The sequence below is a fragment of the Pygocentrus nattereri genome, chromosome 22 (genome assembly GCF_015220715.1).
Source record: "Pygocentrus nattereri isolate fPygNat1 chromosome 22, fPygNat1.pri, whole genome shotgun sequence".
In the NCBI taxonomy this organism is placed as follows: Eukaryota; Metazoa; Chordata; class Actinopteri; order Characiformes; family Serrasalmidae; genus Pygocentrus; species Pygocentrus nattereri.
Genome location: NC_051232.1, coordinates 34,795,439 through 34,823,368, shown reverse-complemented (window position 1 = coordinate 34,823,368; position 27,930 = coordinate 34,795,439). Strand labels below are relative to the sequence as shown.

Genomic DNA, 27,930 nt, shown 5'->3' with positions numbered 1-27,930 from the left:
GTTTATAGCTGGTGATTTCTGAGCGTGTGATGGTACCTGATGTGCTGGCTGTAGTTGAGGTGTAGCTGGTGCTGGAGGTCTTGAATGGGAGAGTGTATGTGTCTAGCAGCAGCCCGGGCTTCAGTATGGGGGGAAGTCGGAGTGTGCGTCCGTGACAGCAGGACCCCCCGGCCGCCCTGCTCTGAGCTGGGTAACCCGCGGGAACCCTGCTGCTCCATACTCGGGGACCGCGTGGCCTTGGGGGAACCGCCATCCATTGAGCTGAGATTTGGTACACTGGTCACACGTGGTGGTACGTCTTCAACCATCTTCTGGAAAGAGGACGGAGCAGATTTACTCTCCCTGTTATCAGTGATAACTGACATCTTGCTTTGTAAAGAGACACTGCCAGTAATATTTTATGAATGTTGACTATTTTTCCATTACTGTAGTATTAATACACAACGTGTGCTGTTATTGCTTAGCCATTATGACCCTTAAGAATAACAGTAATAATAATAATCTTCATTTATAGAGCGTTTTTCATAGCGATGGCAGCTCTGAGGGCTTTACAGACAGGAGATGAAGTTGAGTGTTAACTTAAACTCATGTAAGTCAATAACCGATCAGATTAAAGACCAAAGAGCCGTGTTTTAATGAAGAGCTGCATTTTCAGATGTTTATTAAAAGTGAGCTCTGAGCTTTACTGTCTAGTAAAAACTCTCCACAGTTTCAAAACAGATGTGTATGAATGACCTTCACAGCAGGTGTGAGGTTTCCAGGTCGTAGTCTGGAGTCTTGCGGCTTCACCGTTCCGTCTCTGCCAAGAGGGGGATGCTGGGATAGCTGATGCAGGTCTTCCTAGTGGACCCAAATAAAAGCGATAGTGAGAACCTGGTACTAGAGCCTAGTTTTTCTGCATGTGTTCTTCATTTTCTTACCACGAGCCTCTTGATGAGCTGGTCTCTGTCGCTGAGCTTGTCCTGCAGTTTGGCGATGGTGTGCAGATCCTCCACTCGTCTCTTCCCCTTCTCCTCCCTCTCTCTCAGCCTGCAGGCACACACACAAGCATGCGGTGAGATCAACCTCGACTGCGTGCGAGTCAGTGCATTGTAAATGAGGCGGTGCAGACGGTAGCTACTCTGTTTCCAAGGCGACGATGCGGGCCTGGAGTTGCGTCTGGGCAGAGCTGAAGTCTGACATTATTGTCTGGATCTCCATTCGATGCTCTTTCTTCACAGTCTCCATCTCACCCTGTGCTCCGTCACTGCTCTCTTCCATCACATCCCTCTTTCTGCAGTCATCTTTCATCTCCTTCCAGGAACTGGAGAACATGCGCAAACATACCTCATGTGCCTCAAATACGAGTAAAGAGCAAATCAGCATTAAACACCTTATCTTCTGTAAACAGATCAAACATTCATAGAATCAGAAACATGTTAAATTTTAGTGGTGGTGATGGGAACCAGGGGTTGCCATGATTACAACACAGATATAGACATTTTATTTACCATCCAGAACCACCAGAGAACCTACACGAGCCTACATGTAATTCTGAGAACCTTAAACTGGTGGTTAATCTATAAACAAACACCTCATTTCAGAACTATTATAAAACAGAGTTTTAGACCTCAGGTCTTGAATTCATAACCATTTACCATAATAATCTCTGAGGTACACTCGCTCACTTGCTCAGTTCCAAACCCTTAATAAGCAGTCAGTGCCGTCCTCCCCTGTAAATTCACACTTACTAACATTAATCACTGTTAAATCCTTCATTACAAAATTTGCTCATTCATAGTTTAACACAAATCACAATGATGTGCGTTCATAAGCAAACGGTTCCTGTAAATAATGCAACTGAGCGTATAAGCACTTTGGGTTTTAGACCTTCAGAATGAGCTGACCTGCTTGTGTGTTTAAGGTTGCTGCTGGACTCTCTCTCCATCCTGAGTGCGTTCACTCGTTCTCGCAGCTCCTCATTCTCTCTCTTCAGCTCTTGCACTTCGCTGCTCCTCTCGTCCAGCTGCCTCTCCAGTGACTGTACCCGGTTCTGCTGCTTCAGGTCCTGTCAGGAACAACAGGAACACAGCACAGTGTTGCTCATGTTCAGGCACACTATGTGACGATAGATTTAAAGAAGAACTGAACTTTTTCTGCACAGTTGAATGGTTAAGATGTACAGCGGTTCAGAGCTGTTCTCTATTCTAAATGAACTTAGTGAGTCAGATCTGTTCACAGTGGTGGTGATAGGAACCAGACGTCCACCTCTAAAAGCTCCTCACAGAAAGTTCCTACAGGAAATGATGATCACGGTCCGGAGGTAAAATGTTGGTCCAAAGTATTTATTTATTCTTAAATCAATTCGGCATGAAAACCTACAGGCATTTCACAATTCTTTAAATATTTTTCCACTGTTTTCCATCATCAACATTCCATATAAGCTCAGAAGACTCGTGTAGGTTCTCTGGTGGTTCTGGATGGTAAATAAAGTGTCTATATCTGTGTTGTAGTCATGGCGACGCCTGGTTCCCATCACCACCACTGTAAAGACGTCTGAACCGTTTCACACCAAACCCACTCAGAATCTCTGTTTACACCTCACACACTACACAGAAATTTACAAAGATCTGTGGAGCTCTCCTTTGATGTATGTGAATCAAAATCAAAGTATCAATATGGTGTGTGTGTGTGTGTGTGTGTGTATACCTGCTGCAGGGCCATCATCTGTGTGTGAGTTTGGAGTTCAGTCTGCAGGTCTTCAATCTGCTGCATGTGTCTCTGAGTCACCTGCCTCACCCACTCAGTGTGCTGCTGAGTCAGCTCTGCTTTCTGCTTCTCTAAGCACACACATATCCACACACACACACACACACACACACATACACTTGTGTGTTCATACAGACATGGAAAAGCAGCAGAGAGCAAGTTATAGAACATATAGCCTACGCTGAGGTATGAATAAGTGAACACATCCTCCACAGAGAACATGTTTAAATACCACTTTTTTCTGCAAATTAAAGCAGAATTTCTGTTTCACTTCCACATTTTGGAAAAAAATAAAATGTGCCATAAGTTTTGCACAGGACACATTTATCATTTTAACAGTAATTGTGTATTAGAATGTGTAGAAGTGAGTCTCTGTAGAGTATGTGTAACTTTACAGGGAGGATCAACAAAAACATGAATCTGTACTTCATTAGTGTTGTGCTCAATAGGGAGCATGTACTCCTACAGCCGTTACGGTTTAGTGTTTGCTGTATGATGAGCAGTGAAGGCGGTAAATGTTCAGTTGTAGCTGCTGACATTCAGGCTTAAGCTGAGAACTGCTGAAGGCTCACGGCGCTGCTTTCAGATCTGTTGATACTGAGGGTCACAGCTCAGCCAGGGCTGTCCACACCATCCACGCCAGCCAAACACACCTACAAACTGTTTAAGAGCACTTCCACAACTCCGACCCTCCCGCATGAGGAAGGGCATCCAGTTTTTTTACAGACTACTGACCTCCCCCACTGACAACCCATCCATCCCCATCCCCCCATTTAATGTTTCACAAAGTATTTATTTATCGCTTCCATAACCACACAATAGACTGTTCACTGTATACAGAGTACAACACAACTGCTTACTCCAGCAGTACGTAACTTACCGTATATATTGTACAGTATTATGCGTGTATTTATATAGGCAATCAATTGAAGAGTCAACATTCAGAACCTCTAACCGACGTAATCTTGCCCAGGTTGGTTATTTCATTTTTTAAAATTCTAATCCTTTCCTGACTCTGTGTGTTCATGTACTCTCCCCTTAAAACTTACTAATGCACGTGTGGTCATGTGACCACGCCAGGTCCAGTCTGCCACATGGACACTTGGCCATGTCCACACAGCAGGTGGCCCAAATCTGATTTTGTTGTTTGGCTTTTCAAGTTATCTTTTAAATCTGACCTGTATGGCACAGTCTGAACAGATCAGCTCCTAAACTGAGCGGCTCATCCAGAGGTAAACAATCACGACGGCCAGTGAACGCCACTCGCTCCCAGAGGATCAGGAGGATTCTTTGAGGCTGCAGCCTCGTTCTCCTGCAGCCGCGTTCGGACTCTTTTGGATGAGTCTCTTATCATTTTTAGTACAGAAACATCAGCCTAAATGTTTGAGTCTCAGCAGCGTGATCTTATGATGAATGTCGAGTTGAACTGACGTAAAAGGCACGTAAATTCCGATATATATATATATATATATATATATATATATATATATATATATATATATATATATATATATATATATATAATATCAGCATATAGCATATAATAGGTCTAAACTCAAGCTGAAAGACACCGGTTTCTACAAGTGTATAAGCAGATGCCTGTTTAATTCAAAATTTGTCTGAAAAGTCAGGAGGCGGAAGCAACCAGTCAAATGAAGACCAGCACAGTTTAATAACTAAAATAGACAAAAGATTTGATAACTCATTATATTTATAAATACATATAATGCAGATATAAATGCAAATATAATTGCAGATATAAAAATGTCATTTTGGAAACCTTGTGTCACTGACGCAGCTCTGTCTGAGTGTTGCTGAGATGCTGTGATGCTGGTTTTTATATTCGAGTCTGTCAGACAGTCGAGAGGTCAGTTATGTTTATTAGCGGTGACTCCACAGCCACCTTCCTTTAACATCAGCTAACATTAGCTCTGTTCAGTGCATGTTAACGGACAGTCAGCCGTACTCATCCGTGGTGTTCACTACAAATACTGTAGAGTCTAAATCACTCAGGAATTCCATTTTGCTGTGGGGACATTGACCGACATTCCTTACAGCGCATTTCTGTCTCAGTCTTAGTGAACAGCGTGTGTCTGTGAATGATCTGTGTAGCTGACGTTGTTCATGTCTGTGTGTGTCGTCATGGTTACCCAGCTGTAGTTTGTGCTGCGTGTGGAGACGCTGCTTCTCGGCCTGCAGTTCTTCGCTGGCGCGCGACTCCAGAGCCTGCAGCGCCCGCTGGTGACTGAGTCTCTCTACCCGCAATAACTCGTCCTCTCGTTGACGCCAGCCACGCTCGTCTCGCTCCTCCTCCCTCACTTTATCCTCCCTCACTGCCTCCTCATCCTCGTCTTCCTCCTGTACGACCTGCAGCACACATACACACACAGCAGGGAGAGTAGCAACAGCGCTCAGGGTGACTATCAGCACAGAGGGACGGTGAACGTGATCATCTGGATCTCCATGATCTTAATGCGTTTATACTTAATGACCATAAATCATTTATCCTGCAGAAGTGTGTCTGTCTTCACAAAAGTCCATCCCTACACTACTGACCCAAAACAGCAGTCGCATCGTTGAGCTGCGTTTTTATCATTTACGCTAAAGAAAACTGCACTGTGCGAATTTGTGTTCTAGAGTGTGAAAACAAATCAGAGAAAATAGATAATCCAGCTCTGTAGGTCATCATAACAGTGGACTAACGAAGACGAATCATCAGATAAAGCAGCTGTTAACGTTTAGCTGGCTAGTTAAACTGCTTAGTGACACGGTAACAGAAATATTCCTCAGTAAAATATGCTGTGTGAAGTGACGGTCACCCTTTGTCCAGTTTTACAGAGTAAAGATCTGAACAGTAAAGGCACTTTAACAGTAGAACATGAGTCGAGGCCTGTGTTCTGTGAAGGGAAATGTTCTACTTTTGCAGGTCATCAAGTCACACTATGAGAGATGAGGATTAATAATAGGCCAAAAATTTGTTCTGATGACACTTCATTAAAACCACCTCCTCGTTTCTACACTCACTGTCCACTTTATCAGCTGTACTCTGTAGCTCTACAGTTACAGACTGTAGTCCATCTGTTTCTCTGATACTCTGTTTCCCTGTTCTTCAGTGGTCAGGACCCCTAACCCAGTAACACTGACGTGGTGGTGGTGTGTTAGTGTGTGTTGCGCTGGTCTGGGTGGATCAGACACAGCAGTGCTGCTGGAGTTTTAAACCCCTCAGTGTCACTGCTGGACTGAGAATAGTCCACCAACCAAAAATAACCAGCCAACAGCGTCCTGTGGGCAGCATCCTGTGGGCAGCGTCCTGTGGGCAGCGTCCTGTGACCACTGATGAAAGACTAGAGGATGACCAACATAAACTGTGCAGCAGCAGATGAGCTGTCCTCTCTGACTTTACATCTACAAGGTGGACCGACAAGGTAGGAGTGTCTAATAGAGTGGACAGTGAGTGGACACAGTGTTTAAAAACTCCAGCAGCACTGCTGTATCTGATCCACTCGCACTAACCCCATTTTAGATGGAGACTCAACAGCAGAAGGTGGTCAGGACTCTGTTTGAAACGTGACTGACATGTCCCTAAATCAGCTAAAGGGGTAACGTTACCGTGGTCTGCACCATTTTTGTCACATGACCTGAGCCCACAATGTTGTAGCAAAACTCAAGAGAAGGGATTTTCCCAGGTGTTGCAGATGAGCCTGTGTGCTAACGCTAATGCTAACAGGACTGCAGGATATTAATATTTGAGCGTCTGACTGAATCAGCTCCTCTCGGCCGAGTCGCTGCATCACCTGTAACTGCTGCTTCTTCATCAGCCTCTCCTTCTCCTGGATGGTGGAGTGGAGCTGAGCTCTCAGTGAACTGTTCATTTCTCTGGTTTTCTGGATCTCCAGCTTCATCCTCTCCATCTCTCCGTTACCATAGCAGCGTTCCCTCTCTCCATCCTGCGTGCTCCTCTCAGAGAGAGCGCTCCGCTCCTCCAGCTGGAAGTACAGCAGAAAGAACTTTACAGAAAACACTGACAAAGTGAGTGTGTGTGTGTGTGTGTATCTGAGAGAGAGAGAGAGAGAGAGAGAGAGAGAGAGAGAGAGAGAGAGTGAGAGAGTGAGAGTGTGTGTGTGTGTGTGTGTGTGTGTATCTGAGAGAGAGAGAGAGAGAGAGAGAGTGAGAGAGTGAGTGTGTGTGTGTGTGTGTGTGTGTGTGTGTGTGTGTGTGTGTGTGTGTGTGTGTGTGTGTGTGTGTGTGTATCTGAGAGAGAGAGAGAGAGAGAGAGAGAGAGAGAGAGAGAGAGAGAGTGTGTGTGTGTGTGTGTGTTACCTGTGTCTGTAGTTCCTGAACTCTGAGCTGCCAGTGCAGGTTAATGTCTCTGATCTCTTTCTCTCTCTCCTTCTGTAGATCCGCCACATGATCAGAGAAATGCTTCTCAAACTGCAGCCTAGACAGACAGATAGGGAGACCGAGAGACAGATGGGGAGACAGAGAGACAGATGGGGAGACAGACAGACGGAGACAGCAAATTAAATATTCTGTTGATTTGAGGTGAAGAGCAACGATCACAACGTGATTCTGCAAAACATGTAGGAACATTTCACTGCTAATTCTACTGAACTGTTACATTACGTTAACTTAAATAAACCTAAAACTGTAACTGTGCCATGGGCAGAAGTGCAGGATCTGAATCAGTACTCAGTCACGCCCCCTGTGGCTGAATTCACAGCTTTTATATACAGCACGGAGTTGGTTTAATCATCTGTTAGGAATTTTCACCCATTCTTCCTTCAGGAACACTTGTAGATTTGAAACATTCTCAGCTGGGTTCCATGTAGCTCATATCTGTAGAAGCAGTGCAACAGAGTGTTTGTCCTCCACTGAAACAGCTGGACCTCTGGCCGGTCAGACAGTTGGGCGTTTTGGGTCCAGAATATGGGCAGCTCTGCCTGAGAGTGCTGTTGATTTGGTAGATTTCAGTTTGAGTACCACAGTTTCCCTTAATTGCCATCTTAATGAGGTTCTAACGAGGCTCTTTCTTTTATAAGTGTATCAAATATTAATCAGCTGTGCAACAATGTCTGCAGAACACACTGTAAGATCTGCTGCAGTGGCTGTGCTTCTCTTTTCCCTGGAAATATCAGTAACTGGTTTTGGGCAGTAAGTATCCAAACCTGCACACCGCAGTGAGGATGATGAACAGAGATGTGAGGCTGTTCACCTGATTCGCTCCTCCGTCCCATGGTTTGACTGCTGCAGCACCTCCTTCTCCCTTCTCAAAGCCAAGATCTCTGACCGTAGGGTCTCACACTCCACCTGGAGAAGAAAAGCTTTACTGAGAGGCTGTGAATACAGCTCTCTCGCTCTCTCTCTCTCGCTCTCTCTCGCTCTCTCTCGCGCTCTCTCGCGCTCTCTCGCTCTCTCTCGCTCTCTCGCTCTCTCTCGCTCTCTCTCGCTCTCTCGCTCCCTCTCTCTCGATCTCTCGCTCTCTCGCTCTCTCTCGCGCTCTCTCGCTCTCTCGCTCCCTCTCTCTCGATCTCTCGCTCTCTCGCTCTCTCTCGCTCTCTCTCTCTCATGCTCTCTTTTTCACTCTCTCACTCACTCTCTCTCTCTCTCACACTTTCTCTCTCGCTCTTTCTCTCTCTCTGACTATTAGCAGCAGTAATATTCATCAGCATTAATCCAGATTCAGCTCACTGTGCGTGTACGCCTGTATTTGCTGAACACTGCACTGTGTGTGTGTGTGTTTGTGTGTACCTCTATCTGCTGCAGGCTGGTCTGTGTGTGCTCCAGCTCCTGTCTCACTCTCTCACACTCCAGGCCACAGGGCGGCTGCAGACTGATCTCCTCCTCTCTCTCCCTCTGTCTCTCTCTCTCCCTCTCTCGCTGTTGCTCTCCCTCCTGCTCTCTCCTCTGCGCCTCCTCCTTCTCCTCCTCCAGTCTGTGGATCTCAGCCTCCAGCCTGCTGATCTGCAGTAAAGCGTTCAGACGTTAACCTAACCCTAGCCTTTTAATTATGGTGGTTGGTTAGTGTAGTGGGTAACACCTCTGCCTTCTACGCTGTAGACTGGGGTTCAATCCCCACCTGGGTAACCACCCTACACTATACCAATAAGAGTCCTTGGGCAAGACTCCCAACACCACCTTCGCCTCCCTGTGTAAAATGAGCAGATTGTAAGTCGCTCTGGAGAAGAGCGTCAGCCAAATGCCATGAATGTAAATTAGAATGAATGTAAATTATTATTCACACCAGAAACAGTTTAAACACCCAGTCAGTGTTTATTTACTGAGTTTCATAGTAAAACATGTATAATGTGGTTTATGCAAATCTCTGCTTACTTTTTATGGTGAACTCAGTAAATAATTGTAAATTCATATTTAAGTGTGTTCTCTGTTCACTTATTTACACTTAGCACTAATTACTGACACTGCGTTGGTGGATGTAGCTAATTTAGAAGCTTATCTAGTAAAACTTTTATGCAAATGAACACGCACAACTGTCATGTGTTCACATTCTTTCCATATGGAAGCCCGACTCCTCTGGGCTGCCTCGCAATTAGAGCACTGACCAGTCCTTAAAAGCCTCTATTCGAGCCGCAATAAGAGCCCTTAGACAAGTGTTTATCAGCACTGAACACAAAGAAAAGAAGTGTATCTTCTCGAAGATCACAATCAGGACTGAAAGAACAGGTTATTACTCTTTGAGAAAGTGTGATTATTTTCATATGATGAGTCTGTTTTTTTGAAAAGAAAGATATTTCAATTTAAGAATGGAGACCATAAGTCATCATTTGGTTTTCTGAGCTGAACTGAGTTCTGTGCCAAGTGAGTTCAGAGTTGGTATGATTTAGTAAAAGTCCTTGTTCTCTTTACTGAGATGCTCCTGCTGGACGGACGCTGTATGATCTGAGCTGGTGGTGAGCGCGTCGTCTCGGCTCTGTGACCTTTCTGAGTATCTTTGGTAAAGCAGCGACCGCAGAGCTGAAAAACTTCACAATAGTTTGGAAAAGAAAACTGTCAAATTTTTGTTCAGACAAACTTGCTCTGAGACTCTGAAAGGACAAAGATTTCATGGAAACTGGTTCATCTTTTTTCATTCATCTAATTCAGAATAATCTGACAAAGTGTAAATTCACATTTAATAATGTTCTCTTTTCTCTTATCAGAGAGCAGCATCTCTCTGGTCTTAACCAGCTCAGTCAGAGTCGCTATCAGAATCAGAGCTTCACTATAATAGTCTTCCCAGCTTCCTCAGCTTTCAGAGAGAAACTCCTGCTATGAGTGCAGATGGATCTTCATGAAGTTCAGACGTCCAGTGAACATCACTGTGCTACTTTGCAATGATAATCCCAGATAAATATGAATTCACTGCTATTTATGTTTTACATTTCTAATGTCAGCAGATTTGCCACGGTCACTTGGTTTGATCATCTGTTTGGTTGGTTACCTCCTGAAAACTGACATGAAGAATGGAGCTTTTCAGCCGCACGAGATGTGACGCTTGACTCGGCTCAGCCTCGGCTTTAACATGTTTAGAATGTTTATCGATCTCATAAACGAGATCAGATCTCTGTGACATGATGCACTGATGTTATTATATGCTAAAAGCTCAGCGGTTTAGAAGCAGAGAAATTAAAGACGTCTTGATTTTACTGTTTGTTCTCACCTCTGTGACTGAGAGCTGCAGCTGCTTGTGTAGCTCGTCTCTCTCCGTCTCCAGAGTCCGTCTCTCCTCCTCAACAGCCTTTTTCTGTTCTTCAGCCTGTAAAAAAACAAACACAATACAGTTAAACTCACCACCGCTGACTCGGGCAGTACAGTTAAATCCGACCCCGTCGACTCGGGCGGTACAGTAAAACTCGACACCGTCGACTCGGGCGGTACAGTAAAACTAGACACAGTCGACTCGGGCGGTACAGTTAAACTAGACACAGTCGACTTGGGCGGTACAGTAAAACTAGACACAGTCGACTCGGGCGGTACAGTTAAACTAGACACAGTCGACTCGGGCAGTACAGTTAAACCCGACCCCGTCGACTCAGGCGGTACAGTTATACTCGACATTGTCGACTCGGGCGGTACAGTTAAACCCGACCCCGTCGACTGGGGCGGTACAGTAAAACTAGACACAGTCGACTCAGGCGGTACAGTAAAACTAGACACAGTCGACTTGGGCGGTACAGTTAAACCCGACCCCGTCGACTGGGGCGGTACAGTAAAACTAGACACAGTCGACTCGGGCGGTACAGTAAAACTAGACACAGTCGACTTGGGCGGTACAGTTAAACCCGACCCCGTCGACTCGGGCGGTACAGTTAAACGCGACCCCGTCGACTCGGGCGGTACAGTAAAACTAGACACAGTCGACTCGGGCGGTACAGTAAAACTAGACACAGTCGACTTGGGCGGTACAGTTAAACCCGACCCCGTCGACTCGGGCGGTACAGTTAAACGCGACCCCGTCGACTCGGGCGGTACAGTTAAACTAGACACAGTCGACTCGGGCGGTACAGTAAAAATAGACACAGTCGAATCATGCGGTACAGTTAAACCCGACCCCGTCGACTCGGGCGGTACAGTTAAACCCGACCCTGTCTACTCGGGCGTTACAGTTACACTCGCCACTGTCGACTCGGGCGGTACAGTAAAACTAGACACAGTCGACTCGGGCGGTACAGTTAAACCCGACCCCGTCGACTTGGCCGTTACAGTTACACACGTCACTGTCGACTCGGGAGGTACAGTTGCACTCGACACCATCGACTCGAGCGGTACAGTAAAACTAGACACTGTCGACTCGGGTGGTACAGTAAAACTAGACACAGTCGACTCGGGCGGTACAGTAAAACTAGACACAGTCGACTCGGGCGGTACAGTAAAACTAGACACCGTCGACTCGGGCGGTACAGTAAAACTAGACACAGTCGACTCGGGCGGTACAATAAAACACACTATAGTGGGGAAAGCCCCATCATCGGCAAGTTCTTCATGAAGTTCTGTAATCAGAAGAATCAGATTTTTGTTTTTTTGCAATATGGCACTAAATGCTACAGTCTACTTTTTGTCAGAGTTGCTGAGTGATTTGTTTTTTTACTGTAATCTGACCTTCAGTTTTGAGTGTTTTTGGTCTCTCTTCATTATGAGACAGGGAGGCACCTGGGCCTGCATGGCTGGTAATCACTGCCCGGTGACGTTGCCATGATAGCCATGACTTTCCTATAAGGACTTCATATTAACCCTTATTGTCCAGACAGGCTTTTCATTTTAATACTTTAAACTGCCAGTTGGAAGCTGTAAATGATCTGCATTAACTAAAAATATCGGTATATGTGAGCTGTCTGTTACGCTTAAGACGTTGTTTTAGTTTATGTTGATGTAACAAAGTTGTTCATTACAGAACTCTGCTGTTACACTGAGCAAACGTGTGTAAAGCAGGATTTGAGAGTCAGGGTTTCTGTGTAAGAAAGCTTTGCACCTTTTGAATGTATATTTGACGGCAAGTCGAAGCATCAAGTCTAGAAATCAGCTGCGGGGCACACAGCACTGTAGCTGACCCCTTTCCCTGCAGTAGGGACGATAAACACTGTCCAATGCTGGTGAGACATATGGACAGAGATATTGTTGGAAATTATTTTAAAGATATTTGGTCAGTTGTACCTGCTGACTTTTCTTCTTCTCTACCTCCAGTGAGGCGTTGGTCTGTCGCAGCTCGCTGGCGTGTTTGCGGATCACTTCTTCCAGCGCTTTCCGCAGCTGCTCTTTCAGACGGACTTTCTCCTCTTCCATCCCGTGCTGCACTCGCTTCTTCTCTTCCTCCAGCTCCTGCCTGTCGTTCCCTCGTTCTTTCTCCACCTCCTGATGGAGGCGTCGGATCTCCTCGGCATGAGCGCGCTGCAGTTCCAGACGCATGGAGGACAGAGCGTCTGCGTGCTGAAATAGATAAACACCCCACAGTAAACACCCTACAGTAAACACCCCGCAGTAAACACCCCGCAGTAAACACCCCGCAGTAAACACCACGCAGTAAACACCACGCAGTAAACACCCCACAGTAAACACCCCGCAGTAAACACCCCGCAGTAAACACCCCGCAGTAAACACCCCGCACCCCAGTTTCACACAGTTTGTACGGGTCACATCATGTGATGATGGTGAGTTGTATTGATCACATAGACCTGCGTTTCCGTCGTCAGTCCCTGTTCAGACGTGCGCTGTAATGGCCGAAACAGGACACCTCAGTGATTCTGAATGTGAACGTCGCTGCTGACCTTCATGGATGGTGTTCATCCAGCGTGATGATCCACCATGTCTAAAGCCACGTGTTCTCAGCGCAAAGTTTCAGGAGTGTCGCGTTTCAAACGCTCACTGCTTTTTGTCACTTGTGCAGTTTTTAACCGTATCAAGTTTGTCTGCAGAGTAAATTGTAGCTTGTTTTGGGTAACCAGCCACAGCGTCCACCCATCAGACATACACTACTAACCAGCGACACCAAACATCTACAAAACAGTGTTTTTGGGCTGCATTTAAGATTAAGCCCTAAATGTGTGATGGGTCCATAAAAAGCTGTTCCACTGGGTGGTACTTGAGACCCTCTACTTACTCCACACATTCAGACCTTAAATTAACTTGCATTTTTTCCAAAAATGTGCATATTTTCAAAAAACTACATAAGAAAACCTAACTGGCCGGCTGCCCTCAATGTGGTCTCTTAACTCCTCCAGCCGCAGTACAGCAGGCAGCATTGACTAAACTCATTACTCCAGCATGTTTCACCCAGTCCTCCCCAAACCTCGATCATTTGTGGTAGATCACCCCCAGATCTCTAGATCACTTATTCTTTCCACTCCAGATCACCAGAACAGGCGAGTTTACCTCCTGCTTCAGGACCGGCTTTAAGAAGCCTGCGTCCACTGTTGGCACAGTGGAGAGCGCGTGTTCCTGTTTCCGGCTCCCCGTTAAGCTCATTAACGCCGCCTCCTTCTGCCGTGCAATGCGCAACATATCTGAGGTGTGCGGTGAAAGGGGTGAGGGCAGGTTAGAAACACAGTAACAGAACCCGCTTAATGTTAAAATACTGTAAATGTATGAGTCAGTGGAGGTTTCAGGTTTTAAAACTGTACATAATGTGAAAGAATCACTGTCACTGAGTTCTGCTTTGTCAGGTCTGGAGAGGCTCACAGGTGCGCTGTGGTGATTCCACACAGGATCGACTGCACCGAGTCAAAGCTGTTTATCACACACTGTGGAGATCAGCCTTTACCCTCATCTAAGGCTCTGAATTCAGCTCACAAAGCTCTTGCTAATCAGCTGATGAGCTGAATCAGGTGTGTTCAATGAGGCAGAGCTGAAGTCTCCGAATGAGGACTGGAGCCTGACACACACCACAGTGGTTTGCGTTACGGTGGACAGAGACAGCAGGTTTTGTGAAAGTGTTTGTTTCCATGTCCATGATAAATAAGTGATTGGGTCACTCCAGCTGTGGAGACCTGGCAGGTTCGTGCTGAGGCTGGCACTGCGAGTGAGAAAGAGCCGCTGAAAAGAAGTTAAACTTCCCCTTTTCTAAAAATGTGTTCCAGTGCCGCACTGGTGGGTTTTAGTTTATATGAAGTGCAGTTCATTTACAGTGTCCCCAAAACACAATGCGCACCTGGTCACTCCAGCACTCGACCAACCCGTACTTAAACTGAGTGACCCTCATTTACAGTGTAGCTGAACATTAAACAACCAATCAAAAGACCATATTTACTCTGAAATGAGGACATAAATTCATATTTTTAAAATATACCAGGGAAAATACAAACCCATTACCAAAAAAGTTGGGATGCTGTGCAAAATATAAATAAAAACAAAATGCAATGATGTGCAATGAAATGGTATAAAGACAACAGATCAAATGCTGAAACTGAGAAATTTTATTATTTTTGGAAAAATATTTACCCATTTTGAATTTTTACCAACAACATGTTCCAAAAAAGTTGGGACAGAAACCGCAGTAAACATCCCCCGTCCCCTTTTTTGGAACGTGTTGTCGGCATCAAATTCAAAATGGGCAAATATTTTTTTTTAAATTTAATTTAATTTGTTGTCTGTAATATTTTTCTTTAAAAATGTGGTTTACATGATTTGCAGATCATTGCATTCTATTTTTATTTGCGTTCTTCACAGCGTCCAAACTTTTTTGGAAATGGGGTTGTAAAAAAAAAAAAAAATAATAATAATAATAATAATAATAACAATCAAAAAACAGTACGCAAGATAAAATAAAAAAAACTTCAAGATAAATAATAAATAATAATAATAATAATAATTAACACAATAAAACAATAAAATTATTAAACATAGTAATGATTAAAATATTAATAAAATAGGGTTAGGGAGTAGAACTGAAGCAGTATTAGTAATGATGGTACAGTGAGTGTCACCGACCTGTTTGAGCATGCGGGCATGGTCATTAGTTCGTCCACTGTTCTGAAGTTCCAGCTCTTTATTCCTGATGTTCAGGCGACTCAGCTGAGACCTCAGTTCCTCCACCTCAGCAGACACTCTCACCTGAGAGGAGCTCTGACTAAGCAGTTCCTCTACAGAGAGACAGAAGAGATGGTCAGTCGTTACTCAACTTCAAAAAATGTTTATCTAACTTCACTGAAGATGACCAGATTAGTCAGTAAGGGGTCGCCTACAAAGTGCATAACACAGGCGTCAAGTTTCATTGTCCATTTGACCAAAACAAGGCAGAATCATATCAAACCAGGTGCAGTAAAGAGAGGAGCTTCCTCAGACTGAGGACTTAGAAGGTTTAAAAGAAGCTGCTCTCTTTAATCCCGTTCTGACGGGATTCTGAACACATACATGTTCTAGTACATGGGAAAATACAGCGTGCACTATTTACACCAGGGTGGTCTAAACTTTAATTTGAACTAGTAGAGTCAGATGAGCTCCAGTCTGTTTGGAGCTCTTTCGGGATAAGCTTGGACACTCCTGGTCTACACAGCCCCGTAAAGGAGTGCAATGAATGTGTTGAGCTCTAGGGTTCTCACATGTCTGCAAATGGCCTGAGGGAGACAGAGAAACTGGGAATTATAGGTTAGAGAAACAGATGTAGTTGAAGAGGGGAGATGAGAATCCAGCAGCTCTCAAAGATCACAGGAGTAAAAGGTTCAGATCAGCCTGTTTTTTCCCTTTTCCGTTTTACCTGATTTGCTCTGCAGTTCGTTCTCCTGCAGCAGTAGCCGCTCTTTGGCCACAGCGAGCTCCTCCTCTGCCTTCTTAACCACTCTGTCTGCATTTTCAACCTGGTGACGCCCGTTTTCCAGCTGCTCCTCTAGATCCTGAACGGAGGAAGGGGAGAAAAAAGTACACTTGGGATTTGCAGATACAGAGTTTGGAACAATGGAGCGAGAGAAGTAGAGGAAGTATGTTTAGTTGCAACTTGCAGGTCACTTTTGATGGTCAGACAACATGCGTTACTGTAATCCAGCTACTGTAGTGTTACTGTAATCCAGATACTGTAGTGTTACTGTAATCATCCTACTGTAAGGCATTACTGTAATCCCGCTACTGTAAAGCGTTGCTGCATTCCTGGTACTGTAAAGCATTACTGTAATCCTGGTACTGTAATCCCACTACTGTAAAGCCTTGCTGTAATCCCGCTACTGTAAAGCCTTGCTGTAATCCCGCTACTGTAAAGTGTTGCTGTAATCCCACTACTGTAAAGCGTTACTGTAATCCTGGTACTGTAATCCCACTACTGTAAAGCCTTGCTGTAATCCCGCTACTGTAAAGCCTTGCTGTAATCCCACTACTGTAAAGTGTTGCTGTAATCCCACTACTGTAAAGCCTTGCTGTAATCCCACTACTGTAAAGCCTTGCTGTAATCCCGCTACTGTAAAGCCTTGCTGTAATCCCACTACTGTAAAGCCTTGCTGTAATCCCGCTACTATAAAGCGTTGCTGTAATCCCGCTACTATAAAGCCTTGCTGTAATCCCGCTACTGTAAAGCGTTGCTGTAATCCCGCTACTATAAAGCGTTGCTGTAATCCCGCTACTATAAAGCCTTGCTGTAATCCCACTACTGTAAAGCCTTGCTGTAATCCCGCTACTGTAAAGCCTTGCTGTAATCCCACTACTGTAAAGCGTTGCTGTAATCCCGCTACTATAAAGCGTTGCTGTAATCCCGCTACTATAAAGCCTTGCTGTAATCCCGCTACTATAAAGCCTTGCTGTAATCCCACTACTGTAAAGCGTTGCTGTAATCCCGCTACTATAAAGCGTTGCTGTAATCCCGCTACTATAAAGCCTTGCTGTAATCCCGCTACTGTAAAGCGTTGCTGTAATCCCGCTACTATAAAGCCTTGCTGTAATCCCGCTACTGTAAAGCCTTGCTGTTCGTGTGTTTCTGTTCAGTTTACTGTAGACACGCACGTGTGTGTTTGTGTGTGTGTGTGTGTATAGATGTGTTAGTGTGCTTGTGTGTGTTAGCGTTAGCATGTGTGCTAACATGTACCTCTATCCTCTCCTGTAATTTACTGATGTGCCTGCTGCTCTCATTCAGTCTCAGCTCCCGCGTCTCCAACTCTGACTCTGCCTTCTTCAGCCTCTGCTGTAGCATGGCATTCTGGGATTTGCGGTTCTCTTGCTCTCTCTGCTGCCACTGGCTCATGTGTTCATTGAGGCTTTTCCTGGTCGCTTCCTGCTCCTCTTTCCTCTCCTCCTCTATGGCCCTCATCCTGTTCTTCCACTCCTCCTTCTGCGTCGTCCACTCCTCTCTCTCCGTCCTCCACTCCTCCTCCACTCTCTCTCTATCCTCCCTCAGGGCCTGCAGCTCTGTTTTCAGCGAGTGCAGTCCTTTTTCACACTCATCCTCCATCTTCTTCCTCTCCTCCTCTTCTCTCCTCTGCTCCTCACTTTTCTTCTTCTCCTCTTCCTCTCTCCTCCTCTTCTCATCCTCCTCTCTCTTTCTGTCTTTGTCCCTCTCCTGCTGCAGCTGCTGACATTCTTCCTGCAGGCGTTTGTTCTCCTCCTGGATCTGCTGCAACAGCCTGCGCTGACCGTCTCTCTCCGTCTGCAGACTCTGGCAGTCCCGGCGCAGATCTGCGGCCTCCTGCATTAACAGAGCCAGGCGCTCCGCGTGCTCCAGTTCAGCCCTCTGTCCGCGCTCCTCCACCTGATAAACATGTGGCCATCATAAACCCACCCTCCTGTTAAAGACCACCATTAAAGAGCTGGATACAAAGAGAGATTTATAAACCAGAAACATTTCAGACGCTGTAAAAGCTCGTCGAATTCAGGGAACTTTCACGAAGCGCACAGACGGGCTGTGAATGACTTCTTTCTAAAATGGAAGATGTGAATGTGATGCTTCATGCTGTGCAGGGAGACAGGAAGGTATTCCAGTTGGATGCGTCTAAACAGCGTGCACCGTATTCCTTTTATATTTCATAAATTAGGATTGGGTTGTTTTTATGGATCAGACGGTGCAGCTGCACTGTGCAGGATGCGCTCGCAGGCTGGACAGCCATTATGTGCATGAGCAGAACGTCAGCCAATCAGATTGCTGATATGAGGCGCAGAAACAGAGTGGGTTTAAGGTGGGCCTGGTCACTTTCTATTTCTCCAAAACATCACTGCACAAGGTCAGATGGCACTGCGAGCGAGTCCCCGGTGAACCCCCAACAATGCAGAGACGCAGGTTCACGCCAGCGCTGTTCAGCACGTGCACCGACCTTCTTTTGGCTTTCTTAGCGAGTTTTAGGTGAATCAGCGTTTCAGTCGTTTTCTGTTGTATTTTAAGATTTAAGGCTAAAACAAACTTTGTTTTGAACACATACAGAGACTCACGGGGTCCGTGTTACATAAGCTACAGCTGATGTGGCTCTGGGTAAACTAGTGGGGTATGTAGACACACAGCTCAGTTAATCTGAGGCTTAAACTGAGCACAATCTGAAGCTTAAACTGAGCACAATCTGAGGCTTAAACTGAGCACAATCTGAAGCTTAAACTGAGCACAATCTGAGGCTTAAACTGGGCACAATCTGAGGCTTAAACTGAGCACAATCTGAAGCTTAAACTGAGCACAATCTGAGGCTTAAACTGAGCACAATCTGAGGCTTAAACTGAGCACAATCTGAGGCTTAAAGTGAGCACAATCTGAATCTTAAACTGAGCACAATCTGAGGCTTAAACTGAGCACAATCTGAATCTTAAACTGAGCACAATCTGAGGCTTAAACTGAGCACAATCTGAGGCTTAAACTGAGCACAATCTGAGGCTTAAACTGAGCACAATCTGAGGCTTAAACTGAGCACAATCTGAATCTTAAACTGAGCACAATCTGAGGCTTAAACTGAGCACAATCTGAATCTTAAACTGAGCACAATCTGAGGCTTAAACTGAGCACAATCTGCGGCTTAAACTGAGCACAATCTGAATCTTAAACTGAGCACAATCTGAGGCTTAAACTGAGCACAATCTGAATCTTAAACTGAGCACAATCTGAAGCTTAAACTGAGCCCAATCTGAGGCTTAAACTGAGCCCAATCTGAGGCTTAAACTGAGCCCAATCTGAGGCTTAAACTGAGCCCAATCTGAGGCTTAAACTGAGCCCAATCTGAGGCTTAAACTGAGCACAATCTGAGGCTTAAACTGAGCACAATCTGAGGCTTAAACTGAGCCCAATCTGAGGCTTAAACTGAGCACAATCTGAAGCTTAAACTGAGCACAATCTGAAGCTTAAACTGAGCACAATCTGAATCTTAAACTGAGCACAATCTGAGGCTTAAACTGAGCACAATATGAATCTTAAACTGAGCACAATCTGCGGCTTAAACTGAGCACAATCTGAATCTTAAACTGAGCACAATCTGAATCTTAAACTGAGCACAATCTGAGGCTTAAACTGAGCACAATCTGAATCTTAAACTGAGCCCAATCTGAGGCTTAAACTGAGCACAATATGAATCTTAAACTGAGCACAATCTGAGGCTTAAACTGAGCACAATCTGAATCTTAAACTGAGCACAATCTGAAGCTTAAACTGAGCACAATCTGAATCTTAAACTGAGCACAATCTGAGGCTTAAACTGAGCATAATCTGAGGCTTAAACTGAGCACAATCTGAGGCTTAAACTGAGCACAATCTGAGGCTTAAACTGAGCACAATCTGAAGCTTAAACTGAGCACAATCTGAGGCTTAAACCGAGCAGTTTAATCTGAGGCTTAAACTGAGCACAATCTGAAGCTTAAACTGAGCACAATCTGAGGCTTAAACTGAGCACAATCTGAGGCTTAAACTGAGCACAATCTGAGGCTTAAACTGAGCACAATCTGAAGCTTAAACTGAGCACAATCTGAATCTTAAACTGAGCACAATCTGAGGCTTAAACTGAGCACAATATGAATCTTAAACTGAGCAGATGTGTTTTGTCTGATGGTTTAACTGGTTAGCAGTGGTTGATTGGTACACTGGCGGCGGTCCTTCCTTCCTGAAGGGTAACACGCATGACGACACACAACCAGCACAGTCAGTGTTTACGTCAGAGACGTTATGAAAGAGACGGCCGCTGGCTGAAATATGAATGTGCCGCTCGTAACTCTCGACTTTCCTATACAGACTTTGTTTACATGGCACAGTGGTGCCGTCCTACTGCACTGAGCTCCACTAGCCTCAAACTACTGGAGTGAAACTGCAGGTGTAAAACTGCGGTTCTGCAGTGAACAGTTTGGGGGGAAAGTCCAGCAGGTTTAGTTCGTCACACTCCACACACGTGAACATGAGCAAGACTCAAGCGCTGCGACGCTGAGGAGAATTCAGTCTATTCCTCAAGGGTTTTTAGCAACCTTGGTGTAGAGACAGCATTATTATAATAATTACCTTCTGTAAGTTTTAGGCTAATATTTGGCCACTTTATGGCACAGAGAACACCAAGACCTGCTGCATGTGTTCCGGCGTCATGCCCTAAAGCAGCGCGGTGGTGAGAAAGTCACTCGCTTCACTCTGAAAGCCTGCGTTATCTTCAACAATGCAGCTGCTGTGAGTTTCAGAACCATAAACATAAACATACAAAATTCTCTCACCAACAAGCTCATATGGGTTCAGGGCTGATCTTAGCACCAGCCTGAGCATTACACTGAACTCCTCTACCAGTTAAGATGATCTGAACACTAAGAGGCCCCCACACACCCTGCCCCCCCCCACCCCCACACCCCCGCCCCCCCCCCCCCCCCCCCCACACCCCCGCCCCACCCCCCCCCCCCCCCCACACCCCTGCCCCGTGCCTTCAAACCTCTTCTACTGTGGCCTGCAACTCTAAGAGTCGGATCCTGAGGGCGGACGCAGACTCCTCCTCGTCGTCATCTGAACTCATAGTCGGCTGGAGGCAACCCTGCGTCTCAGTGGTCGCGCGCCGCAGGGTCTCCAACGTCGCTTCCTGCTCCTCATTCTTAGTGTTGAGAGAATAGATCACCTACACATGCAGGACAGAAAGAAGAAAAAAAAAGACTAAAACGGAAGAAATGAACACTTTGGATGCAGCGTAAACCACATTCAGGAGAAAAACTTCCTCAACGCATTTTCTTCAACACTTGAGCTGAAGTACTGAGTCTCTACAGTAACAGCACTTCACTCTCCAGCCCTGAGCAGTGCAGACTGGTTTCGGTCCTGTTCAGTCAAAGGAGCCACGTTACTGTTCTCATGCTGCTCTATCTGGCATTAACGGGCAGTTCTGAGTTAGTCTGGATGTGTTAAAGCGCCGAATTGAGCGCCTGGCTGTGACGTTTTGATCCGGGCCGTCTGAGATAATCACACAGATACTTTACTGTTAAGTAAAGTTTTAACGGCTAGTTATGGTTCTAGTCTAAAGTTCCTAGACTTTACCATCCACTCAGGCGAAAGCCGGACTGAGTGTGTGCGGGTGAGTGTTTATCATCACGTATGGAGCTGAATGGTGTTAAGAAATGTGTGTGCTACTGGGGGAGAACCAGTTAACCTCCCCACTCCAGGGCAGCTCAGGCGCAGCCCCTCTAGAATGGAGAGCACAAGCCCGTCGGTTCCGATCAGGTTTAAAAGTGGGAATTTGGAACAAACATATCAAACAACAACCTGGCAAAGAAGGATGATGCTCGGCTCACTCTCTGCCCCGCCCACACTCTCTCCCTCCCTACCCTCACTCTGCCCCGCCCACACTCTCTCCCTCCCTGACCACTCTCTGCCCCGCCCACACTCTCTCCCTCCCTGACCACTCTCTGCCCCGCCCACACTCTCTCCCTCCCTGACCACTCTCTGCCCCGCCCACACTCTCTCCCTCCCTGACCACTCTCTGCCCCGCCCACACTCTCTCCCTCCCTGACCACTCTCTGCCCCGCCCACACTCTCTCCCTCCCCACCCTCACTCTGCCCCGCCCACACTCTCTCCCTCCCTCCCTGACCACTCTCTGCCCCGCCCACACTCTGCCCCGCCCACACTCTCTCCCTCCCTGACCACACTCTGCCCCGCCCACACTCTCTCCCTCCCTACCCTCACCCTGCCCCGCCCACACTCTCTCCCTCCCTGACCACTCTCTGCCCCGCCCACACTCTCTCCCTCCCAGACCACACTCTGCCCCGCCCACACTCTCTCCCTCCCTACCACTCTCTGCCCCGCCCACACTCTCTCCCTCCCCTCCCTCATGAACATTCGTGACATCTCTTCCTCTTTCCCGAGCCTGGCCACTTCTTGTACCGCGTTACATTAAACACAGGACGGCTGAACAGCAGGGGGCGCCCGCGAGCGAGTCCAATGAAAATGAAAGGAGCTGAACGGGTAAAAACGACCAGTTAAAATAGTTTCTAATCACTTTCACAGAACTTTCCTTTCATTTCAGACGACAGGACGAGTTTCACTAAACCAGCAGAGACACTCGCCTGTTTCCTTTATTCTACAGTAAACGCGCAGATATTCCACAGCTCAATCACCTGGACTCGCGCAGGAGCGCCCTCTGAGACCTGGCGGCGCCCCCCAGTGGATGAAGTGTGTAATGGCACACCTACCCTACCATTATCCAGTATGAGGGGGCCAGAGGACCCCCTTAATCACAGTAATGAACAATGAGCGCCACACTGGAACCGCTCGGAACCGCAGACTCCTAACTGGTTCTGCCGCCTGTATAGCGCTGAGTTTATACGGTGGCCGAGAAACGCCAACAAACAGCTAATAAAACCCGCGGCTCCGCGTTACAAACGCGATCTGTGAACTCACACAGCACTTTCGTCACAGTGACGACCGGCGTTATTTCACAAAAGAGCTGCAAACGCAGAAACACGGGCGACTAATGAACCCACAGCCGAACAGCTGTGATGGAAACCTGCGGCAGCAGCAGAGGAAACCGCCGGCGGCGTGTCTGCGGCTCCTCCTTTAACGCCTCCGCCGGACGGGGCGCGTTTATGCAACGAAGCGCTGGGGTCGCCGTTGTGACGAAAGTGCTTCTGCGTTTAAGGAATCGGTTTGTATTTAGAGTTTTCTTTACTTTTGGAAAAAATAAAACATAAAACGTGCCAGAATGTTTCACCTGCAATAGGGTTACATTTCAATGCTGAATCTATTTAAGCTGAAGACAGCAGCACACATCAGTCCGCGGGCTTGATAAGGTCAGCAGCCCACTGACTGACCCCCTCGGACCCCCCAGATCACTGTCCTGCACTAAATCTCCTCAGACGGATTTTAAACGCACAGAGACTTTTATTTTAGAAAATAAACAAGACGAATATCACAGAGAATATTTACTGGCCGGCCTGATGGCGGAGCTGAGCTGCATCCACATAATGTTCCACACTAATAAAGTCTAAATAAAGAAAGGAGGGAGGACCCCCAGGAGCCTGGACTAGCCCCCCTGCCCCCCGCGCCATTACTTCAGCACACTGTTAAAGCCGCCGCGGGAACTGAGCAGCAGCGTTCCTCTGGTCTCGGAATCTGAGGGGCTTCAAACTTCTGCTCACAGCTGTGTGTCCCACCCGTCAACCCCCCCGGGGCGTCGTCCGGTTCCAACATCTCACTTATCCTGCCAGCGGGTCATGTTGCCATGACGCCAGACTGTCTGTCACCGACGCCGAAGCAGCGGGCTGGACATTCCATCAACCTCTCTCTGTTTCTCTCTCCCCAAGTCTCTCTCTCTCTCTCTCTCCCCAAGTCTCTCTGTCTTTCTCGGTCACTCTCTCTCTGTTTCTCTCTCCCCCTCTCTCTCTCTCTCTCTCTCTCTCTCTCTCTCTCTCTCTCTCACATTGTTTGTGTTTATGCCTCCCACTGTGAGCGTGGAGAGGATGGTTTTCTTGGACAGGCTTAGTGTTTTAATCTCCAACTGTGATTTTACTGACTTTTTAGTCCTGGGTGGGGATTTTAACTGCACAGCAGACGTCCTGGATAGGAACCACCCAGAACCACACACTGCTTCCCGCAGACGCCTGTGTGAACTCTTAGAGGCTCATGACCTGTGTGACATATGGAGGACTTTACATGGTAACAAAAGACAGTACACATGGGCACACTAGGCATAATGCCCTGTCGTTGGCCAGACATGATCGGTTTTACAGTTTTAGACGTCACTTGTCTGTTTTTACGCAGTGTTTTATTTCTCCTGTTGGTTTTTCCGATCATTGTCTGGTTCTGTGTACTGTTAAACAACGAAACGTTAAGCCTCAGAGTGCATACAGGCATTTTAATACTGCACTTTTTGATGATGTTAATTTTAAAGTCCTTTACTTTTTTTGGGGGATGTTTTTAAGTCACAGAAACATCTTTTAATTCATTACAGCAGTGGGGGGACGTAGCAAAGGTACAAATTAAAGTGTTTTGCCAGCAGTGCACTTTCAATGTCACTAGGGACATAATCAGATCTCTAAAAGCCCTGGAGATCGAAATAGTGCCACTCCAGTATTTGGGGGAGGCCACAGGAGCATATTACTCTTAAAAGGAAAAAGGCTGCGTTAGCTGACCTACTGGGCATTACAGCACAGGGGGCGCTGGTCCGTTCACGTTTCCGGAATGTGATGGAACTGGATGCTCCTTCAAAGTTCTTCTTTGGTCTGGAGCATAAAAACGGACAGAAAAGGTTTCTGCATGCTGTGCGGTCTGAATCAGGGGATCTCGTTTCTGAGCCTTCTGAAATTCGCCAGCAGACAGTCAGCTTCTTCTCCAAGCTGTTTGAGAGTGAGTGGGCCAGTTGCCGGGATGTGGAGGAGACGTTCTTCCCACTGCAGGCCAGAATCACACAGCAGTCTGCCACCCTGCTTGATGCTGAGCTCTCCTTGGGAGAGCTGCACGAGGCCCTACACGGTATGGAAAATGGCCGGGCACCAGGGATTGATGGTCTCCCAGTCGAATTTTACAAGGCATTTTGGTCTGTATTGGGTCAGGATGTGCTTGAAGTGCTCCGGGTCAGTGTACTGGGGGAAGGTGATGGAGCAGGTGGTGCATCGTGACCAGACGTACTGTGTGCCTGGTAGGTCTATCTTTGATAATGTTTACTTAATTCGGGATGTTTTGGACGTCTCCAGGCTATTGGGTTTGAGGGCTGGTCTTATTTTCTTAGACCAGGAAAAGGCATTTGACTGGGTTGAGCGTGGATATCTGTGGAAAGTTCTGGAGAACTTTGGTTTCAACCCAGGTTTTATAGCCATAATCAAGGTTTTGTACAGTGACATTGAGAGTGTGCTCAAAGTTAACGGTGGTTTGTGTGCTCCTTTTAAAGTCCGCAGAGGCATCAGACAGGGCTGTGCTCTCTCTGGCATGTTGTACTCGCTATCAATCGAGCCTCTCCTGTGCCAGCTGAGAGAGAAGATCTCTGGCCTTGGTGCGCAGGATTTTACGCACTGTGGGGCGAATGGGACTGGACAGAGCTCTGTTTTTTATGAATGCTGGACGTTGATGGCCTGCCTGTGTTTTATCGTGGACTTTGTAGAATTTGGAGTTTTTTTAGCATCTCTGGAATGAGCAGCACCTCGTTACACTGGCTTCTGGAGGAACCTGTTATTCATGGGTCTCGGTTCGACGCGTCAAGAAAAACGTCTCCCGCACTGGCCAGGGTTCTTGCTTCTTCCAACATCTTTACCCTCCATCATCTAGTGGACGTTGCAGGACCTGGTCTGGACCATGTAGAGGACCTGGCGGTGTGCTTGGGGGTGAGGTCTCTGTGTTTAGTGGCCAAACTCCTACAGTGTTGGAGGTCGGTGCTGTCCTCTGAGGAACGAGCACTGATAAAGGACTATGGCGAAGGAGTACTCAACCTTGATGAGGATGAACCCTTCCCCAAGGTTACCATTGTTCCTGACCTGCAGGGGTGTCAGGGCCCCCTCCTGGACCGTGCAGAAGAGCTGAGAACGGACCTGAGTTCAGTCTCTGGTGAGCTGCTTTACTCAGCCTGTGTGAAGGTTTTTAATAGGAAGAGACTGGAGAACAGGACCGACACGCCGTGGCGAGATGCTCTGGGTCTCGCTGACGAGGTGAAGCCACAGTGGAGAGCACTGTATAAACCACCGTTAACTAAACGAGTGGCAGATCTACAGTGGAGGGTTTTACATGGAATTGTTTCTGTTAACTCGTTTATTTCTGTTTTAAATCCAGAGGTCACTCCAGGATGCCCTTTTAGTTTTGAGAGGGAAACGGTGTTTCAGGCTTTTATGCACTGTTTTAGGCTGCGTCCCCTTTTTGATGTTTTAAAGACGGTGTTTCTTTCTTGTAATGCGATTTTTACTGCTCATGCTTTTATCCTTGGTTTTAAATATGTCCAGAAGGAGAGGTTCAGGTGCCAGTTACTGAATTTTATTCTTGGTCAGGCCAAACTGGCAGTGTACACGAGTCGGAGAAATCATGTCGCGCGGTCAGCCGACTCCGACGCAGTACGGACTTTCTCTGGGCTGGTCAGATCAGGGGTTCTGATTGATTTTAACTACTAGAAGTGTCTGTCTGACCTGGAGACGTTTAGAGTGGTGTGGTGCTGCGGGGAGGCAGTGAGCTCGGTTTTAGATGCTGAACTTTGATTTGCACCTGATTTTATTTAACACAAAGTGGATTTTGGGCTTTTTCTCTCTCTCTCTCTCTCTCTCTCTCTCTCTCTCTCTCCCTCACATTCTCTCTCTCTCCCTCACATTCTCTCTCTCTCCCTCTCCCTCTCCCTCGCTCCCTCACACTCTCTCTCTCTCTCTCCCTCTCTCTCCCTTTCTCCCTCTCCCTCCCTCCTTCTCTCACACACTCTCTCTCTCTCTCTCTCTCCCTCCCTCCCTCTCTCTCTCTCTCTCTCTGTCTGTCTCTCTCCCTCATTCTCTCACTCTCTCTCTCTCTCTCTCTCTCTCTCTCTGTCTCTCTCTCTCCCTCCCTCCTTCTCTCACTCTCTCCCTCCCTCCTTCTCTCACTCCCTCTCTCCCTCCCTCTCCCTCTCTCTCCCTTTCTCCCTCTCCCTCCCTCCTTCTCTCACACACTCTCTCTCTCTCTGTCTCTCTCTATCCCTCCCTCCTTCTCTCACTCTCTCCCTCCCTCCTTCTCTCACTCTCTCTCTCCCTCCTTCTGTCACACACTCTCTCTCTCTGTCTGTCTCTCTCCCTCTCTCTCTACCTCCCTCCTCTCACACTCTCTCTCTCTCCCTCCCTCCTTCTCTCACACACTCACTCTCTCTCTCCCTCCCTCCTTCTCTCACACTCTCTCTCTCCCTCCCTCCCTCCCTCCCTCCCTCCCTCCCTCCCTCTCTCTCTCTCTCTCTCTGTCTGTCTGTCTCTCTCCCTCATTCTCTCACTCTCTCTCTCTCTCTCTCTCTCTCTCTGTCTCTCTCTCTCCCTCCCTCCTTCTCTCACTCTCTCCCTCCCTCCTTCTCTCACTCCCTCTCTCCCTCCCTCTCTCCGTCTGTCTGTCTCTCTCCCTCCTTCTCTCATTCTCTCTCTCTCCCTCCTTTTCTCTCTCTCTCCCTCATTCTCTCACTCTCTCTCTCTCTCTGTCTCTCTCTCTCCCTCCCTCCTTCTCTCACTCTCTCCCTCCCTCCTTCTCTCACTCCCTCTCTCCCTCCCTCTCTCCGTCTGTCTGTCTCTCTCCCTCCTTCTCTCATTCTCTCTCTCTCCCTCCTTTTCTCTCTCTCTCCCTCCTTCTCTCACTCTCTCTGTCTGTCTCTCTCCCTCCTTCTCTCTCTCTCCCTCCTTCTCTCACTCTCTCTCTGTGTCTGTCTCTCTTTCCCTCCCTC

General features: G+C 47.0%; 1 protein-coding gene across 5 annotated transcripts in view; it reads right to left on the bottom strand.

Moving 5' to 3' along the window:
* fam184b (family with sequence similarity 184 member B) overlaps nucleotides 1-27,930 on the bottom strand; it is a 36,623-nt gene that overhangs the window by 6,872 nt on the left and 1,821 nt on the right. For 2 of the 5 annotated variants that reach the window (XM_017687728.2, XM_017687727.2), the window contains exons 2-18: nucleotides 21,021-21,200; nucleotides 17,243-17,902; nucleotides 15,932-16,067; nucleotides 15,166-15,317; nucleotides 12,397-12,669; nucleotides 10,406-10,501; nucleotides 8,497-8,709; nucleotides 7,961-8,055; nucleotides 7,069-7,186; nucleotides 6,543-6,734; nucleotides 4,899-5,115; nucleotides 2,689-2,819; nucleotides 1,887-2,047; nucleotides 1,121-1,303; nucleotides 921-1,029; nucleotides 736-840; nucleotides 37-311 (exon numbers count right to left, since the gene is read on the bottom strand). In XM_017687728.2, the coding sequence (XP_017543217.2) occupies nucleotides 37-311; nucleotides 736-840; nucleotides 921-1,029; nucleotides 1,121-1,303; nucleotides 1,887-2,047; nucleotides 2,689-2,819; nucleotides 4,899-5,115; nucleotides 6,543-6,734; nucleotides 7,069-7,186; nucleotides 7,961-8,055; nucleotides 8,497-8,709; nucleotides 10,406-10,501; nucleotides 12,397-12,669; nucleotides 15,166-15,317; nucleotides 15,932-16,067; nucleotides 17,243-17,902; nucleotides 21,021-21,200 (3,296 nt within the window). Of the gene's footprint in view, nucleotides 1-36; nucleotides 312-735; nucleotides 841-920; nucleotides 1,030-1,120; nucleotides 1,304-1,886; nucleotides 2,048-2,688; nucleotides 2,820-4,898; nucleotides 5,116-6,542; nucleotides 6,735-7,068; nucleotides 7,187-7,960; nucleotides 8,056-8,496; nucleotides 8,710-10,405; nucleotides 10,502-12,396; nucleotides 12,670-15,165; nucleotides 15,318-15,931; nucleotides 16,068-17,242; nucleotides 17,903-21,020; nucleotides 21,201-22,762; nucleotides 22,867-27,930 lie in introns of those variants that run through there. The other 3 variants (XM_017687730.2, XM_037532788.1, XM_017687729.2) reach the window with 3 other exon arrangements.